General features: G+C 44.1%; 1 protein-coding gene across 2 annotated transcripts in view; it reads right to left on the reverse strand.

The window, feature by feature from the left end:
• SHC3 (SHC adaptor protein 3) overlaps positions 1 to 20384 on the reverse strand; it is a 187338-nt gene that overhangs the window by 40916 nt on the left and 126038 nt on the right. For both annotated transcript variants that reach the window (XM_069575584.1, XM_069575583.1), the window contains exon 7: positions 7637 to 7763. In XM_069575584.1, the coding sequence (XP_069431685.1) occupies positions 7637 to 7763 (127 nt within the window). The remainder of the gene's footprint in view (positions 1 to 7636; positions 7764 to 20384) is intronic.

Here is a 20384-nt window from a genome sequence, read left to right on the forward strand (position 1 = left end):
TTTATACATGGGAATCTAACAAATAAATGGTACAAATGAACCTATTTATGAAACAGAAATTGTCACAGATGCAGAAAACGTTCTTATGGTTACTGGGGGGAAAAGGGAGGAAGGGATAAACTGTAAGATTGGAACTAACATATACACACTACTGTATATGAAATAGATAACTAACAAGAACCTTGGAAGAAAAGTTATGACCAACTTAGATAGCATATTCAAAAGCAGAGACATTACTTTGCCAACTAAGGTCCGTCTAGTCAAGGCTATGGTTTTTCCTGTGGTCACGTACGGATGTGAGAGTCGGACTGTGAAGAAAGCTGAGTGCCAAAGAACTGATGCTTTTGAACTGTGGTGTTGGAGAAGACTCTTGAGGGTCCCTTGGACTGCAAGGAGATCCAACCAGTCCATTCTGAAGGAGATCAGCCCTGGGATTTCTTTGGAAGGAATGATGCTAAAGCTGAAACTCCAGTACTTTGGCCACCTCATGTGAAGAGTTGACTCATTGGAAAAGACCCTGATGCTGGGAGGGATTGGGGACAGGAGGAGAAGGGGACCACAGAGGATGAGATGGCTGGATGGCATCACCGACTCGATGGACGTGAGTCTGAGTGAACTCCAGGAGTTGGTGATGGACAGGGAGGCCTGGCGTGCTGCAGTTCATGGGGTCACAAAGAGTCGGACACGACTGAGCAACTGAACTGAACTGAACAAGAACCTAGTGTATAGTTCAGGGAACTGTATTCAATACTCTATAATGACCTACATGGAAAGAAAATCTAAAAAGAAGTGGAGATATATATATATATATATAAAACTGACTCACGTTGTATAGCAGAAAGTAACACAGCACTGTAAGTCAACTATAATTTTTAAAATACGCTATGGATTTGAGGAGACATCTCTCCAAATAAGATATACAAATAGCCAATAAGCACATGAAAAGATGCTTGACATCAATAGTCATCAAGAAAATGCAAATCAAAATCACAATTAGAGACCACTTTGTACTCACTAGGACAGCTAAAATCAAAATGATGGACAATAACAAATACCAGTGAAATTGAAACTCATATATTTCTGGTGAAAATATAAAATGGTACAACCACTTTGGAAATCAGTTTGGCAGTTTCTAAAACTTTAGCACAGAGTTACCATATGACTAGGTAATTCTATTCCTAGTTATATACCCAAGAGTATTGAAACATCTGTTCACACAAGAACTTGTGCACATATTCACAGCAGCACAATTCGTGAGAACTAAAAGATAAAAACAACCATAATATCCATAAACCAAAGAATGAATAAACAAAAGGTAACAAATGTATGCAAAAGAAAATTATTCAAACCCCAAAACGCCATACTAATACATGCTATAACATAGCTTAACTTCGAAAACAATCCAATAAGTGAAAGAACTCAAGCACATATTGTATGATTCCATTCATACAAAATATCCAGAACTGGCAAATCAATGAAGACAGAAAGTAGAGCAATGATTATCTGGGGAGAGAAGATTGCAAGTTGGGGAATTAACTGCTAATAAGTATGGAGTTTCTTGCTGGGGTGATGAAAATGTTCTGGAATTATTTAGGAATGATAGTCATACAGTCTCTGACAGTACTAAATACTACAGAACTATATATTCCAAAAGGGTATTTTCATCCTAAATTATATATCAAAAAATTTTTTTTAATAATCAAAAGAGATTTGACTACATTTGAGTTCTTTTTCATTGTCTTCTCTAGTTTTGTGTTGAAAATGACCCTGGATCTTGGCAAGAAAAATCAGAGGAAAAATCTTCTAAGGAAAATCAGACCATACCAAAAATTCCATTCATTTAAAAGTACTATTTTTGATTTCCAGTTGGAGATGGGTGATGATTTCAGATACAGAGTCTGTCTCCCAATAATTAATACAATGAGCAAAAAATAATTCACAAATAATAAGTAAAGTCATCCAACCAGCAGCAGCAGAAGAGAGGAAGCCATGTGCACCTACCTGAAACTTTGAGATGCTGGGGCAGCTTACTGGGCCCTAATGCCACCACACTCACTCCACACTTATCTGTCCCCCACTCTACTCTGAGGAATGTGGACAAAGAAGCTGATTATACCAAATTCTCACACTTCCAGCTCATTCCCAGTTTGAAGAGAAGTGGCCTGAGCAAGCGAGAAGCAAACCCAAGGCGAACTGCTCACACATGGAACCTCCTGTCTTGCTGGCCTCTGGGAAATCTAGAAGGAAAATGGGCCAATGACTTCTGCAATCCAAGGTCTCTGGAAAAGGGTGGGGAGGGGACAAAGAGTGTGGCAGCTGGAGGCAAGATGTGCTCTCTCGTGGTCCCAGCAGGGCCAGAAGGTGACACATTCCCACCTGATGGGTCTCAGACCTGCTCAGTGGACACAAGCAGCTTGTCAGACCAGATGAGAATGATGCCAGGGAACACAACCCCTGGTTGATGCTCTGCTTTAGAAATTTTATACCATTACTTGCATATTGGATTCAAAGTTTTCTCAATAGATAAGATCTCTCTACTTCATTTTCTTTCCCCCAAAAGTCTTCAAATTTTATTATATAGAAACATGTAAGGGCTTCACACCGTAAGTATATGCCCAGAGAAGCATGTAGTTCAATTAACTCTCCCCATTCATTTTTGTACATACTAATTTAATAGTATTTATTTGACTTTTGTGTAACATTTTGAAAGTACAGAAAAGCTAAATTAATATAAAAGACACCTACACATCCACCACTGAGATTAAACAAGTGTGAACATTTTGCTATATTTAATTCCTTTCTTTTTAAAGAAATAAAATTTGTCAGACTCACATTGGCTGAATAAGTATGTGATATTGACAGTATAATGTTAATAGTAGAATCTAGGTGGTTGGTTGTACGGTGTTCACTGCAAAATTCTTTTTACATACTGGAATACTGTTCTTATAAAATGTTAGGGAAGAGATACACTTAATAAAACCAGTTATAGCACACCCCAAGCCCCTGTTGGTTTTCCAGGTGGCTCAGTAGTAAATAATCTGCCTGTCAATATAGGATACTTAGGTGACGTGAGTTCAGTCCCTGAGTCGGGAAGGTCCCCTGAAGGAGGAAATGGCAACCCACTTCAGTCTTCTGGCCTGGAGAATCCCATGGACAGAGGAGCCTGGTGGTCTACAGTCCATGGGGTCACAAAGAGTCGGACATGACTTAGCATGCATGCATGCACCTAGCTTCTATGTACAAAAATTTGGGCTTCCCAGGTGACACAGTGGTAAATAACCTGCCTGCCAATGCAGGAGATGCAAGAGCCACGGGTTTGGTCCGTGGGTCAGAAAGATCACCTGGAGAAGGAAATGGCAAATCACTCCAGTATTCTTCCCTGGGAAACTCCATGGATAGAGGAGCCTGGCGGGCTACAGCCCATGGGGTCGCAGAGTTGGACATGACTGAACATGCATGTTCCTGTCATCCTCACATGTCCTAGAGTTGGTATGTAATATTCTTGCACGTTTTTATACTCTTTATACACATGCATTTATCCATAAGCTACATATACAGTTATTTATGTGTTTTTAAACTTTCCATAAATGCTTCATATCTTTTTTTACTTCATTTAAAATGTTTGAGATTCATTTTGATAATACACATATACTGATGAATTCTGTTTAACAACTATATTCCATTATAAAATAAAATTTAGAACTTTGTTCACCCACTGTCCTGTGAGGGGCTATAGGGTCCCCACTACTTTCTAACTCTTTTTTCACACAGCTTATATGAGTTTGCAGAAGTCCTTGTCAACCAGGAAAAATGGGGCTTCCATAGGCACCCCCAGAATGAATACCTTAAAAGAAATTTTCCAGTGGATGAAAAAAATTAAAAATCTCTTTCAAGAAAGATGAAGACTTCAGAGAGATAATGAAGACAGAGGAATATAATGCCTTCACAACTAAGTCTGGAATATAGCCATAGAAGTTGGAGGAAAAGTTAATTCAGGAGAAATTAACCTTTATTGACAGTGAACACACCATTGTAATAAGCTTTCAGTAGGAGAAGTGACTGAATGATCGATATGCCTCATTACTTTCTTTTTAGTGCTGCATGGAATATTCTTATCTCCTAAGGAAACTCAAGAGTAGACGCTGAACATTTTTTATAATAAACTAAACATCTCACAATTCCTGATTACATTTACTATTTCACTTAATGTTTAAATGAAATATTTAACCTCAGTTCTAGACTTTCTAGAACACACCAAAAAAAGTTTCTTTTCATCATAGGGGACTGGAATGCAAATGTACGAAGTCAAGAGATACCTGGAGTAACAGGAAAGTTTGGCCTCGGAGTACAAAATGAAGCAGGGAAAAGACTAAGAGAGTTTTTCCAAGAGAGCATACTGGTCATAACAAACATCTTCTTCCAACAACACAAGGGACAACTCTACACATGGACATTGCCAGGTGTTCAATACCGAAGTCAGATTGCTTATATTCTTTGCAGCCAAAGATGGAGAAGCTCTATACAGTCAGCAAAAACAAAACCAGGAGTTGACTGTGACTCCGATCATGAACTCCTTATTGCCAAGTGCAGACTTAAATTGAAGAAAGTAGGGAAAAAACACTAGACCATTCAGGTATGACATAAATTAAATAAATCCCTTACAATTATACAGTGAAAGTGAAAAATAGATTCAAGGGATTAGATCTGATAGATAGAGTGCCTGAAGAACTATGGTCGGAAGTTTGTAACATTGTACAGGAGGCAGTGATCAAAACCATCCCCAAGAAGAAGAAATGCAAAAAGGCAAAATAGTTGTTTGAGGAGGCCTTACAAATAGCTGAGGAAAGAAGAGAAGTGAAAGGCAAGGAGGAAAGGAAAGATATATCCATCTGAATGCAGAGTTCCAAAGAACAGTAAGGAGAACTAAGAAAGCCTTCCTAAGTGATCAATGCCAAGAAATAGAGGAAAACAATAGAATGGGAAAGACTAAAGATCCCTTCAAGAAAATTAGAGATACCAAGGGAACGTTTCATGCAAAGATGAGCTCAATAAAGGACAGAAATGATATAGACCTAACAGAAGAAGAAGATATTAAGAAGAGGTGGCAAGAATACACAGAAGAACTATACAAAAAATATCTTCATGACCCAGATAATCATGATGGTGTGATCACTCACCCCATCCTAGAGTGAGAAGTCAAGTGAGCCTTAGGAAGCATCAGTATGAACAAAACTAGAGAAGGTGATGGAATTCCAGCTGAGCTATTTCAAATCCTAAAAGATGATTCTGTGAAAGTGCTGCACTCAATATGCCAATAAATTTGGAAAATTCAGCAGTGGCCACAGGACTGGAAAAGGTCAGTTTTCATTCCAATCCCAAAGAAAGGCAATGCCAAAGAATGCTCAAACTACCACACAATTGCACTCATCTCACACGCTAGTAAAGTAATACTCAAAATTCTCCAAGCTAGGCTTTAACAGCACATGAACTGAGAACCTCCAGATGTTCAAGGTAAATTTAGAAAAGGCAGAGGAACCAGAGATCAAATTGCTAACATCCACTGGATCATCAAAAAAGCAAGAGAATTCCAGAAAAACATCTACATTAACTATGCTAAAGCCTTTCACTGTGTGAATCATAACAAACTGTGGAAAATTCTTAAAGAGACAGGAATACCAGATGACCTTACCTGCCTGCTGAGAAATCTGTATCCAGGTCAGGAAGCAACAGTTAGAACTGGACATGGAACAACAGACTGATTCCAAATTGGGAAAAGAGTACATCAAGGCTGTATATTGTCACTTTGCTAATTTATCTTATATGCAGAGTACATCATGCAAAATGCCAGGCTGGAGGAAGCACAAGCTGGAATCAAGATTGCTGGGAGGAATATCAATAACCTCACATATGCAGATGATACCACCCTTATGGCAGAAAGTGAAGAGAAACTAAAGAGCCTCTTGATGAAGGTGAAAGAGAACAGTGAAAAAGCTGGCTTAAAACTCAACATTCAGAAAACTAAGACCATGGCATCTGATCCCATCACTTCATGGCAAATAGATGGGGAAACAATGGAAACAATGACAGACTTCATTTTCTTGGGCTCCAAAACCACTGCAGATGGTGACTGCAGCCATGAAATTAAAAGACACTTGCTCCTTGGAAGAAAAGCCATGACCAACCTAGACAGCATATTAAAAAGCAGAGACATTACTTTGTCAACAAAGGTACATCTAGTCAAAGCTATGTTTTTTCCAGTAGTCATGTATGGGTGTGAGAGTTGGACTATAGAGAAAGCTGAGCACCAAAGAATGGATGCTTTTGAACTGTGGTGTTGGAGAAGACTCTTGAGAGTCCCTTGGACTGCAAGAAGATCCAACCAGTCCATCCTAAAGGAAATCAGTCCTGAATATTTATTGGAAAGACTGATGCTGAAGCTGAAACTCCATTATTTTGACCACCTGATGTGCAGAAATAACTCATTGGAAAACACCCTGATGCTGGGAAAGATTGAAGGCAGGAGAAGAACAGGATGACAGAGGATGAGATGGTTGGATGGCATCACCAACTCGATGGACCTGAGTTTGAGCAAGCGCCAGGAGTTGGTGATGGATGGGGAAGCCTGGCATGCTGCAGTCCATAGGGTCGCAAAGGGTCAGACATGACTGAGCAACTGAACTGAACTGAACTTAATGTTTAAAATATTGCAAGCTTCTATTATTCTTATTTTACAGAGAAAACTTATTGTTCGGTCAGTAAGTTCTGTCCAACTCTTTGTGATGCCCACGCACTGCAGCTCGCCATGCTTCCCTGTCCTTCACTGTCTCCTGGAGTTGGCTCAAACTCATGTCCATTGAGTTGGTGATGCCATCCCACCATCTCATCCTCTGTCCCCTACTTCTTCTCCTCTTGCTCTCAGTCTTTCTCAGCTTCAGGGTCTTTTCCAATGAGTCAGCTCTTAGCATCATATGGCCAAAGGATTGGAGCTCCAGCTTCAGCATCAATCCTTCCAACAAATATTCATGGTTGATTTTCTTTCGTATTGACTGGTTTGATCTCCTTGCAGTCCTAGGGACTCTCAAGAGTCTTCTCCCTACAGAAAAAAACTGCTGAGACAAAGATGAGGACCCTACAGCCACTGAGCCTGAAAGCTACAAAGTCCAATAAAGCAGAGCCATGCTGGTCATCCCAAGCATAGCGCCTCATGACAGGAGCCCCAGAATCAGGACTCCATCTAACCCTGATGATGACAACAACAGCGCAGGTAGAACCCGGGGTGACACCCACCCAAGAAGACAACATATGGGGACATCACATGCTTGCAGAGGAAACAGAATAAAAACATATCACACTGGGTTTTTTTGGTAACCTTAGCTACTGTCACTATAGTTTCAAGAAAATGTTTTTCTAAACATTGGGAGCATCACCCATATGTCAGCTTCCATCTGTTGGTTTTCTGAGCCCTAGCCCAGCACCAGCCAGGTGTCCCCAGGCCCAGGAAGCCCTGTGATTAACTGTCTGTTCAGAGCACTCCTCAGGGAGCTGTTTTCTGGTTTTTCTCCTTTTAACTCATTTTAAGAGGAAAGGGCAGAAAATGCAGAGAGGCCGCTGCAAATGGTGTCACAGCACTACTCACCGGTCATGAAGAGCAGCGATCTTGGAAGGACACTGCAAATACTGCTTAAACCGGAGCTCAAAGGCTTGTCCGATAGAGCCGATGACATCCTGGGCCAGCCCATCACAACACTCCAGAATGTGACAAGCTGTGGGAGCAAGGGACACAGGCCCATTAGAGGCAGACACTGGAGCTACCCAGGCTCCTTCTTCTTGAGGGTGAAACCCTGCAGCCTAGGGAAGAAGAGGGCGCCAAGGAGGTGGCTTTCATAACATGTCCTGGCAGCTCTGCCTGCAGCTTAATCCCAGGAGCCCCCAGACACAGCTTCACCACAGGGATCCATTTCTTAATAGCTTATTCTCTGCAAAAGTAAAGGTTCTGTTTGTAAGTCCATTTTAAATTTTTAAAATTCAACTTGATGGCTTTTCAATTGCTTGAGAGTCTATAAAATATCAACTTTGAACTCAACTGGGAAATAGAGTTTGGAGGGAAATCTTAACATGGCAAAGGAATCCCTCTAAGATCCCATGAGCCTTAAAACTGGACTTAAACTGACTCTTTTTTTAAATGTATTTATTTTTAATTGGAGGATAACTGCTTCACAATGTTGTGTTGGTTTCTGCCATACATCAGCATGAATCAGCCTTAGGTATACATATGTCCCCTCCCTTCTGAACCTCCCTCCCCACCTCTCACTCCCTCCCACCCCATCTAGGTTGTCACAGAGCTGTGAGTTGAGCTGCCTGCATCATACAGCAAGTTCCCTCTGGCTATCTGTTTTACATGTGGCAATGTATAAGCTTCAGTGCTGCTCTCTCAATTCATGCCACCCTGTCCCTTCCCTTGCCGTCTCCACAAGTCTGTTCTCTGTCTGTGTCTCTATTGCTGCCCTGCAAACAGGTTCATCAGTACCTTTTTTCTAGATTTCAGGCATATGCGTTAATATGAGATATTTGTTTTTCTTTCTGACTTACTTCACTCTGTATAACAGGTTCTAGTTTCATCCACCTCCCTAGAACTGACTCAAATTCATTCCTTTTAGGACAGAGTAATATTCCATTGTATACCTGTACAACAACTTCTTTATCCATTCATCTGTCAAAGGACATCTAGGCTGTTTCCGTGTCCTGGCTATTGTAAATAGTGCTGCAGTGAACACTGGGGTACATGTGTCTTTTAGAATCATGGTTTTTCTCAGGGTATACGCCTAATAGTGGGATTGCTGGCTCATATGGTAGTTTTATTCCTAGATTTTTCAAGAAATCTGTTCTCCATAGTGGACTGTATCAATTTATATTCCCACCAATCGTGCAAGAAATTTCCCTTTTCTCCAGTTTTTACTGTTTGTAGATTTTTGTTGATGATGGCCATTCTGAACAGTGTGAGGTGATACCTCATCGTAGCTAAACAAACTCATACTGAATGAATCTTGAGGTATCTTACGGCCTTGGAGGAAGTTGTTTGCTTATTTCCTAGGGGGAGTAAAGTGTCATCACCAAATGTGGCAACTCCAAGCACTAAGACTCAACTCAAAGCATCTTAACTTTTAAGATGCATTTAAAGAGATACTAGTTAGCCAGTATGACCAACCCACCACATGCCATCTGCATCTACACCAGAAGAGCCTGGACAATCATGCTGCTTCTCATCAAAGAGGTGTTGGCAGTCAGATGAGGGCCCCTCAGGGACCTGGAGCAACCTTAACCCACTGGGGTGCCTGCCTTCCTGGTGGCCAGGAGGTGGCATAATCCATGTGGAACCTTCAGAGAAAAAAGGGTCAAATGGAGGAAGGTGCCAGAGAAGGCCCCCACTGCTCTACAAGTAGAACTGTCTCCTCCCCAGACACATGTCCATGGCATCCCACAGAAACATCTCAGCCCCTCCACGTGGCACCCTGACCAGTGCAACATGTTCTGCTACTAATGAGATAAAGGCATTCTCCCCGGAGAAAATGACAGATGTGTGTGTCACACCCCATCTTTCTCTTGCCACCGTTAGGACACAACTGTATTTCAAGGAGGTTCCTCCAGGAGCATGGTGGATGCCCAGCAGTGAGCAGAGGCATTGCTACAGCAGTGAGCTGTTCCCTGGGGCAGTGATTAGGAAGGTGCAGAAGCATTGCCACTGCAGGGGAAGTCAGCAAAGAGAGGACTCATTAAGATGGGAAGCTGCGAGGGAAGGAGCAGAGACATCACCACCTCCACAGTTTGGCCGCTCTTCCATCACGATGCCGCCTTCTCCATGCACAACGCCAGCCAGGCACTGCACAGCCCACCCTGATGGTGGCTGCTGGGCTGGGGAGCCTGAGGTTTCTTCTCCTCACAGGCTCAAGGGAGCATGCCTCTGAGGACACAGAAACAAGAATTTTCTGGGAAGACCAAGTGTAACTGGATCACTGCTTCGGGCTGCAATGCAGTCCCCTTGGGTCTCAAGACCATGCTCAGTGGCTTAGTCATGTCCAACTCCTGTGACCCTATGGACTGCAGCCCGCCAGGCTCCTCTGTCCATAGGCTTTCCCAGGCAAGTATCCTGGAGTGAGCTGCTGTTTCCTTCTCCAGGGGATCTTCCCGACCCTGGAATCAAACCCATGTCTCCTCATCTCCTACATTGGCAGGTGGATACTGAACCACCAGGGAAGCCCTGTCCCTTGGATACACTAGCCCTAGCACAGATATGGCCAAGGGATTTGTCCCGGAAGACAGATGTCCCAGCTGTATCTCTGTGAGCCAATAATGATATTCTTTTATGTTATTATGGGTATTAGTATTTATTATTAACCCAGGTAAGCATAAAGCAAGCCCATATTAAGCAGCTGTTGTAGTTGCGTGATTGTTCATTAATGGACAGGATTGGAGGTGTCTTTCCAGCCAATAAGGAAATAGTAGTCTAGGATGGATTGAGGGAAAGACACCTGGCTCCTCCTCCTGACCCGTGTTTCCAGCCACACCTGTCCCCTCCACCCAGCATCAGCACCAGCCGAGGGAACCAGCTGGCTAGTACTTTGGAGAACCAGAATAACAACTAGGGATGAGTCAAGAAAGTGAAGCTAGTCTTTCTTCTAAGGAGAAAATCAGCACTCTAGGCTTTAACACAGTGAATGAAGAATAAGGTTTCTGCCGAGGTCCACACAGCTCTCTCACCTTCAACACACCAAAGAAGTCCAGGCCTGAGATAGGTCTTCTTTAAGTCAGTTCCTGGGACAGTTGGAAGATGCAGGGCTCTGGGTGGAAGCACCCTCGCTTGGTGACAGTGGAGCCCTAGTATTTGGATACAAGAGGGCAACAGAACCTGCAGATGCAGGATTAAATCATGACTCCAGGCTCTGGGGCCAGGCTCAGTCCTCAGTGGACTGAGTAAGTATCATCTGTTAGTTGGGTTTGAGGATCCTCCTGTAGAATGACTTCTCTGTGCTCCAAAAACTCACTCCAAATCTAAAACCAACCTGGGCTGACAGTCTCTCTGGGCCTCGGATTTTCTCTTGGTGTTGCAATGGTTTTTAGCTTAAAAGCCACTATCATCTAGCCTCACCTATGGGAGGATTATGAGGGTTTCCTCAAAGGTGACCAGCAGAGCTGCTTGTTTTGTACCCCACAATGCAAACAGGGAGCTGGAGGTGTCTGTCATTCATGAATGAGAAGGAGAAGCACTGGATAAAAAGTACATACAGAGTGGTGGGGCCCAGAGTCAAGACTCAAAATGATGCTGTAAAACCTAAAATGTGGCCCCCAAACAAACACAGGAGCCACAAAATGAGGTCATTCCTCAATCTGTCCCTTTTGGAGGAAACTGGCTCTTTTGTAGCGGTACAGTAGTATACCACTGGGGGGGTGAACAGTAGTGAACAGAAGGGGGATGAGGACCAGAGGTGCTGGTTTGCCCAGCTGGTCTCTCTTCTTGACCAAAAGCAAGGCCGACATCACTCTCCAGGAACTCACTCAGACCATACAGCAGCCACCTCAGCCCTGACACTAGCAAGGGGCCTCATCAGGCTTCACCACAAAGGCCTCTCCCAGCTGGGGATGAGCCACTTGAGAGCAGCGTGTGCTGAGACCCTTATAATCACATCAGATAGAACTGAGATATGGCGTCTTTACTCACATGGCAACCACACATCTTCCACGCACAGTAGACCCTGGCAGGGCAGAAGTTACTATGCAAGATGCCAGTCCAGAAGCCAGTGGCTCCACCTGGCCATTGGTGTTCGAGGCTGCCCCAGCCATCTAACTGATGAGCGGACTGCAGGCCACCTGGGACCTCCATTCATCTGAGCTTGCTCTCTGAGCCCTGCCTGGGACAGTTGCTCTGTTAGTCAGCACAAACAAGTGATGTTGCAATAAGAAAGAGCCCCAGCATCTCGGTGACAACTCCATTCTTTTCTGCTCATTCCTGGGCAACTCTCCTCAATCACCCCAACTCTCCTCAACCAGGTGGTGGCATCATGAGCCAGGCTGCTTTGATCTTTCAATCCTGAATTTCAATACAAGGCCTCCTCCACAAGCCAGGGGAGAAAGAGACAGCAGGGCCTGGTACCAGCACTCATGCACTCTGCTCTCACACAGAACTGTCACCTGGCTCCTCCTTTCCCCGGGAAAGGCTGGCAGTACTGTCTCCTGGGAGCTTGGGGAGAAGGAGGTCAAGACATAAGTGAGCACTAGCAATGCTTATCATGTACACCAAACACCCAAATGGCTTTACTTCTGTAAATAAGAAGTTGTCAAGGTTTGTTCATGCTTACCAGTAAAGAACTCTTCACTATACTGAGCATATGTCCCAAATAGATGTTAACTTATTTATAAATTATGAACATAATATAATAGTTCCTTCTTTCCTTGTGCTCAGTCGTGTCCAACTCTTTGCGACCTGATGAACTGTAACCTGCCAGGCTCCTCTGTCAATGGAATTTTCCAGGCAAGAATACTGGAGCGAGTTGCCATTTCCTACTCCAGGGTTTTTCTGGATCCAGGAATCAAACCTGCATCTCCTGTGTCTGCTGCATCGACAGGTGAATTCTTTACCACTAGCACCTCTTGGGAAGCCCAATATAATCGTATGTATATTATAAAAATATCTTTTAAAATATGTAGGCCTTTTCTGGTGGTTCAGACAGTAAAGAATCTGTCTGTGATGCAGGAGGCACTGGTTTGATCCCTGGGCAGGGAAGATCCCCTGGAGAAGGGAATGACAACCCACTCCAGCATTCTTGCCTGGAGAATCCCATGGACAGAGGAGTCTTGCAGGCTATAGTCCATGGGGGTCACAAAGAGTCAGACATGACTGACACTTTCTTTTTACTTTTCAAAAAGGACACAACGAAGATAAACAAAAGTGCAAGATGTCTCGTTGACCCTGAAAGCATTACATTGTCAGTTATTATCTCAAAGCAAGATAATTATTTTGAGTGAGATATTTATATTTAGACACTGCCCTGCCAGTGTCTAACAATGATAGATAAAAATTCATCTTTCCATCTCTGGAAAACTTTTGTTTGGAGGGGTTGATTGGAGTTTGGAGGGGTTGATTCCTTATCTGATTTGTGTGTGTGTGTGTGTGTGTGTGTGTGTGTGTTTGTGAAAGTAAGATCCCACTTCCCATACCCCCTCTGTGGTCCTGGAGCCACTGACACACAGAAAGGATGTCACTGGTTCACTGCACCTTTTATTTATGATTACAAGGTAATATCCCCTCTGTCTCAAATCAGCAGCGACTATAAACAGAGGCTCTAACATGTGTCTCCCATGTTGATACCTTGTGGGTTGGGCCACCCCACCTTGGCGGGCACTAGTTCCATGGGGCGGGGGGGCGGGGTAGTGGGACTCTGCAAGTATGGGCAGAAAACCTCGCAGGATCTGTGCTGCTCTTTTAGAAAGTCATGACCCCTTCCACCCACACCCACACCCACACCTGCACCCACAACACTTCCAACTCACACTTCACAGCCATCCAGCCTCCCCAAGCCAGCCCAGCCCTTGCAGTGGTCCCATCTTGGACTCTCCTCCTGTCCTCATATCTAGACTCACAGACTCTCCAAGAGTTCAAGTTCACAGCCACATTCTCTACCAACTGGTGACTGACACAGGGAATCTCAGAGACATCTGGAATCATTGCCCAATCAGAAAAAGACCCTACCAAACAATGACTGCTCTCTCTTTCTCCCTGTGGGCTGATAACTCTTACCCCTTAAAAGGAACACTGAACACCAATGAATTCTTAGCAGAGAGCTGGAGGCTACAAACTCAAGCATAGTTTTCAGTCAGCTCTAGTGTGTCCACTTAGTATATTCACATGCTCATTGTTTCAGACTTTTGAATCCAAGACAGGTAAGAACTTCAAGATTCCGCTCCCATGCTCTTAATTAAGAGTTGTTTTCAACATCACTAATTATTAGAGAAATTCAAACTAAAACCACAGTGAGGCATCACCTCACAGCAGTCAGACTGGCCATCATCAACAAATCTACAAACAATAAATGCTGGAGAGGGTGTGGAGAAAGGGGAATTCTTTTACATTATTGGTGGAAATGTCAGTTGATACTGCTACTGTGAAGAACAGTATGGAGGTCCCTTAAAAATACTAAAAGTAGAACTACCATAGGACCCAGAAGTCCCACTCCTGGGCATATACTCTGAGAAGACCATAATTCATACTAACACATATATGTGGAATCTAGAAAAATGGTACAGATGAACCTATTTCCGGGGCAGGAATAGAGAGTCAAACATAGAGAACAGACATGTGGGCACAGGGTGGGAAAGGAGGGTGGAATGGCTTGACCCATCTGCACCACCGTGTGTAAACAGATGGCTGGTGGGAAGCTGCTGTGTAGCACAGGGAACTCAGCCCAGTGCTCTGCAACGATGTGGGGGATGGGAGAGAGACACAAGAGGGAGGGGCCATGTGTGTACACATAGCTGATTCACTTCATTGTACGACAGACACTAACACGCTATCATAAAGTAACTGTACCCCAATAATAAATAAACAAAAACAAAAAGATGCACCCCAGTGTTCACTGCAGCACTATTTACAATAGTCAGGACATGGAAGCAACCTAAATGTCCATACAACAGCATATGTATGTTGCTGTGTATAACATAAATAACTAATGAGAACCTAACATATCACACAGGGAACTCTACTCAGTGTTCTGTGATGACCTAAATGGGATGGAAATCCAAAAAAGAGGGGATGTATGTATATGCTCAGCTCATTCACTACTGTACAACAGAAACAAACATAACATTGTAAAGCAACTATATTCCAATAAAAAATAATAAAAATTTAAAAAGTGAGTTTAATATGTGTTCTAGCCCTCGAGCAGCAAACTAAAATTATAAGGAGATAGTTCTGCACCCCTCAGACTGGCAGGAATCTAAAAACCTGAAAATGCCAAGTGTTGAAGAAGCCAAGGAGTCCTCCTGTGCCGCTTGTGGAACTGCACAGTGAAATAACCTCTTTTTTTTTTTTAAGTTGAAGATGTCCCAAAACACAGTGATTTGTCCCAGAGGTATAAACCCTAAGAACATTCTTGCACATGAGCACAATGTGAAAAATGTCTATTGGAGACTTCACTCAGTAGACACTGTTGAACATAAACTGTGTACCACGCCCTATCCTATAATCTACAGATACAGCAAGGAACGCAGGATGCAGCATGCTTGGGGCTGGTGCATGGGGATGACCCAGAGAGATGTTATGGGGAGGGAATGTATGTTCATGTTTGGGAATGCATGTAAGAATTAAAGATTTTAAAATTTAAATTAAAAAGATAATGGTGAAAAAACAGGAAAAAAAATAAATAAATAAAAAATTATGTTTATAAAAAAAAACAAAAAACAGAGTCTTGCTCTCATGAAGCTGACAGTCTAGAGGGTAGACACTGAAAATAAGAAAGGAAAAATACACTATTTGCATGGACTGAATGGTGCCCCTGCACAAAGCCCTGTCCGCATCCTGACCTCTTGAACCTGTGTAAAAGGGTCTTTCCAGATGTCCTTAAGTTAAGGACCTCAAGATGAGATCATTCTGGATTAGGATGGGCCCCAAATCCAATGACAAGTTTCTTATTATAAGGGACAGAAGAGGCGACGACACAGTCACGGAGGAGAGGGAGATGATGTGGGGACGGATGCCAAGACTAGAGTGATACAACCACAAGCCAAGGGCTCCTGGAGCCACCAGACACCGGAAAAGGCAGGAAGACTCCTCCCCGGGACCTTCGGAGGAAGCACAGCCCTGCCCATATCTTGATTTTAGACCCCGAGCCTCCAGAACTATGAGAGAGCAACTTTTGTGGTCTTTAAGTCACAAAGCTTGTGGTAATTTGTTCCGGTGGTCACAAGGCTCCCCTGGTAGCTCAGCTGGAATTTAAAGAATTCACCTACAATGCAGGAGACCCCAGTTCAATTCCTGGGTCAGGAAGATTCCCTGGAGAAGGGACAGGCTACCCACTCCAGTATTTCTGGGCTTCCCTGGTGCACAGATGGTAAAGAATCTGTCTACAATGCAGGAGACCTGGGTTTGATCCCTGGGTTGGGAAGATCCTCTGGAGGAGGAAATGGCAATCCACTCCAGTATTCTTGCCTGGAGAATCCTATGGAGAGAGGAGCCTAGCAGGCTACAGTCCATGTGGCAGGCTACAGTCCATGGGGCTGCAAAGAGCTGGACATGACTGAGCAACTAAGCACAGCACAGTCACAGAAAACCAATACAACCATAAAGACAATAATGTAAAACGTAAATGTAAATTAAGGACGACAGTATAGAATAATGGAGAAGGCAATGGCACCCCACTCCAGTACTCTTGACTGGAAAATCCCATGGATGGAGGAGCCTGGTAGGCTGCAGTCCATGGGGTCGCTACGAGTTGGACACAACTGAGCGGCTTTGACTTTTCCCTTTCATGCGTTGGAGAAGGAAATGGCAACCCACTCCCATGTTCTTGCCTGGAGAATCCCAGGGACATGGGAGCCTGGTGGGCTGCCGTCTATGGGGTCGCACAGAGTTGGACATGACTAAAGCAACTTAGCAGCAGCAGCAGTATAGGATAAAATATAGGATGACCAGGGAAGATGACCTAGGAGGTGATGTCACAGAAGAAGCCTAGAGGAAGTCAGGGAGTGAACCATGCGAAGGTCTAGTGTAAGAACGTCACAGGCATGGGGTTAAACAGGTGCAAAGACCCTGAGGCAGGTGTTTACTTGACATATTCAAGGATGAGCCAGAAAGGAGTGGAACTGGAGTGGAGGTGGGAGAAAATCATAGGAAACAAGACAGCAGATAGACCAGGAATCAGCTCACATCGTGACAAGTGAGACAAGCTCTAGGGAGGGAGAAAAGACTTAGCTCATGGCTTATCACAGTGAGGGGCCTAGGGGACTTGTGAACAGAGATGTGCACTAGGTGGGTACAAGTCTGACTTTCAGCCAGAGTCTGAAAGTCTGACTTTCTGGGCTAGGCAGAAATATTCAGGGTCTTCTGCACAGCGATGGGAATACCAGACCACCTGACCTGCCTCTTGAGAAATCTGTATGCAGGTCAGGAAGCAACAGTTAGAACTGGACATGGAACAACAGACTGGTTCCAAATAGGAAAAGGAGTCCATCGAGGCTGTATACTGTCACCCTGCTTATTTAACTTCTATGCAGAGTACATCATGAGAAACGCGGGACTGGAAGAAACACAAGCTGGAATCAAGATTGCCAGGAGGAATATCAATCACCTCAGATATGCAGATAACACCACCCTTATGGCAGAAAGTGAAGAGGAGCTAAAAAGCCTCTTGATTAAAGTGAAAGAGGAGAGCGAAAAAGTTGGCTTAAAGCTCAACATTCAGAAAAGTAAGATCATGGCATCTGGTCCCATCACTTCATGGGAAATGGATGGGAAAACAGTGGAAACAGTGTCAGACTTTATTTTTGGGGGCTCCAAAATCACTGCAGATGGTGACTGCAGCCATGAAATTAAAAGACGCTTACTCCTTGGAAGAAAAGTTATGACCAACCTAGATAGTATATTCAAAAGCAGAGACATTACTTTGCCGACTAAGGTCCGTCTAGTCAAGGCTATGGTTTTTCCAGTAGTCATGTATGGATGTGAGAGTTAGACTGAAGAAGGCTGAGCACCAAAGAATTGATGCTTTTGAACTGTGCTATTGGAGAAGACTCTTGAGAGTCCCTTGGACTGCAAGAAGATCCAATCAGTCCATTCTGAAGGAGATCAACCCTGGGATTTCTTTGGAAGGACTGATGCTAAAGCTGAAGCTCCAGTACTTTGGGCACCTCATGTGAAGAGTTGACTCACTGGAAAAGACTCTGATGTAGGGAGGGATTGGGGGCAGGAGGAGAAGGGGACCACAGAGGATGAGATGGCTGGATAGCATCACGGACTCGATGGACGTGAGTTTGAGTGAACTCCGGGAGATGGTGATGGACAGGGTGGCCTGGCATGCTGCGATTCATGGGGTCGCAAAGAGTCGGACACGACTGAGCGACTGAACTGAACTGAACTCTGCACAGCATGTTTAAAGCCCAGAGGGTGGCTTGTTTGTTAAAAAACACGGTTGACAATAGTCAGATAAGGGAAACAACAACCTAATCATTCGCCCACAGGAAAATTAACCTCCCATCACAGAGTTATTTGATGAAATTTAGCCTCCTGGCTTAAAAAAAAAATCATTGCTTTCACCTAAAATGAGGTGATGAGGTTTTGCATCTAGGGAAGGAAAAGTCAAAGGAAGTGCTCTATTATTTACGGAGTTCATACTCTGTGAGGTTCTACCAGAAAGTTACCTTCTGGGACCTACCAAGTTAAGGTAACCTACAAAGTTACCTTCTGGGGCCTCTGGTCCAAAGCCAGAGGAACCCTAAATTCAGGGTTGAAATGATCGTGAGCTGCTAGAGCAGCCTGAAGAAGGAAGTGTGGTCGTGTGAGCAACAGTCCACGGGGGGCTTCCCTCTCGAGCCCATTCACCACATTTCACATTTCAGGAAACCCTGGGGGAAAAGCAACTTCTAACCCTGGGATTAGAAGCTATACAAGCTGAAGAGAGGGCTCTCTGTCATCAGGTCAACACCACAGGACATTCTACAGCAAGTTCAGGAGATCCAGTGGGTGCCTGCCCAGGGATGCTACTGTGCTTATAGGTTATAGGAATACAAGCCACCTGCAGGCAGCCATATGTCTAAGCAGAACATTATCTTTTAGCTACTTTTGTGACCCGGACAGTCCATCCCGAACCAAAAGACATTAGGTTTCAGGGGATGGGAGTCATTGGGTCATAATCCAAATTCCATTGTGAAAATGGTATATTAGGATCCTGCAAAGCCTGCTTTGTTGAGAGTTTTATCCTACATATATCAGGAGTTACCTTCCAGACCTCCTTCCTGGTTGGCTTTGCCTTTCAATGATAAGTTGCCGACTTCATGAAACTTGCCCATTTGCAAGGCTTATCTTCTAGAGATGGTAGTGGTGGTTACCACAGAACTTAATGACTTGGGTCAGAGATCCTTGACTCTTACACCAGATTAATTAGAATAGCCATGGATTCTTGATACTTGAGAGAAAAATATAGATGCTGGTCTGTAAGTACTTCTAGATTAATCAAAACACACACAGGAATGTATAAGCAGGAATCCATGTGGAAAAGATGAATGATAACGGTGAGGGACTCTGACTCATCTCTGTAGGATTTTGACAGAAGACTTTCTCAATTCCAGATGTGGAACCAAATATCTGTCCATTCTAAGGAGCTCTGCCGGCAGCCAGGGAATCACAATGCTACAAGGCTTACCCTAGCATATTGACTGGGGCCTCTGTGTGGGGAGTTGGCTATCTAAGAGTCCAAATAAGAACACTTACTCCCAGAATATCTTGCTAATATGACTCCTGCATGTCAGAGGCCATTCTTACTAAGTTAAACTCTCTTCCTGGAAGTTAAATTCCAGGAGGAGGAAGAAGAACAGAGCAACCAGGGGAGCACTCCACCAGCATCTTATGGAAGGAGGTAGTGGTGGGGTGGACATACATGGGATGAAGGCAAAGCCAACTCTGAGATACTGTTCATAGTTGTACTCAGGCAACCCTCCTCCTTTTACTTACTGCCTCGCAGAAGGCTGTAGCTCCTTGTATGTGTGTGTTTGCAAGGATGGCAGGGGTGGGGAAAGAGATGTGATGGATAAAGAAAGCTACAGATTCCTGTCGGAGGGCAGGTCTGGCTCCCTTGTCCCCTGAATCTGAGCTGGCTAGGACTGCTTGATTGGTAAACTATGACAGAGGTGGAGCCATGCCTGGCCTTCTACTGTGTGTGCCCACACTGGCACCATGGAGCCCAGAGCTGCTACATGGGACGTCCTACTTCTTTGATGGAGGAACCACCTGGAGGGACCCTGAGACTCCATGCAGAGGGAGAAGGACCCTGCTGGCTTAGACTTCTAGTCCTTCCTGCCAAGGTATGAGGCATGGAAGTAAAATCAATCTGGCCCTTCTAGACCAGGCCAGCTACCAGCCAAAGACCACCCAAGACCCCACCGATGCCACATAGAGCAGAAAAATTGGCCAACTGAGCCCTGCCTGGACTTGTGACACAATGTATCAAAAAAACACTTTTAAAATGATGGTTGTTAAGCCACAAAGCTGTGTTACAGGCAACAGATAACTGAAAGGAAGAAGTGACCATCTCCCACAAAGCATCTCAAAGGACCCCTTTGCTGATGGTACCATCAAAGCACCAGCAGCACAGCACAGAGGTCTGGCATCTGTCTTCACACTAGCA

The sequence above is a fragment of the Ovis canadensis genome, chromosome 2 (assembly GCF_042477335.2).
Source record: "Ovis canadensis isolate MfBH-ARS-UI-01 breed Bighorn chromosome 2, ARS-UI_OviCan_v2, whole genome shotgun sequence".
In the NCBI taxonomy this organism is placed as follows: domain Eukaryota; kingdom Metazoa; phylum Chordata; class Mammalia; order Artiodactyla; family Bovidae; genus Ovis; species Ovis canadensis.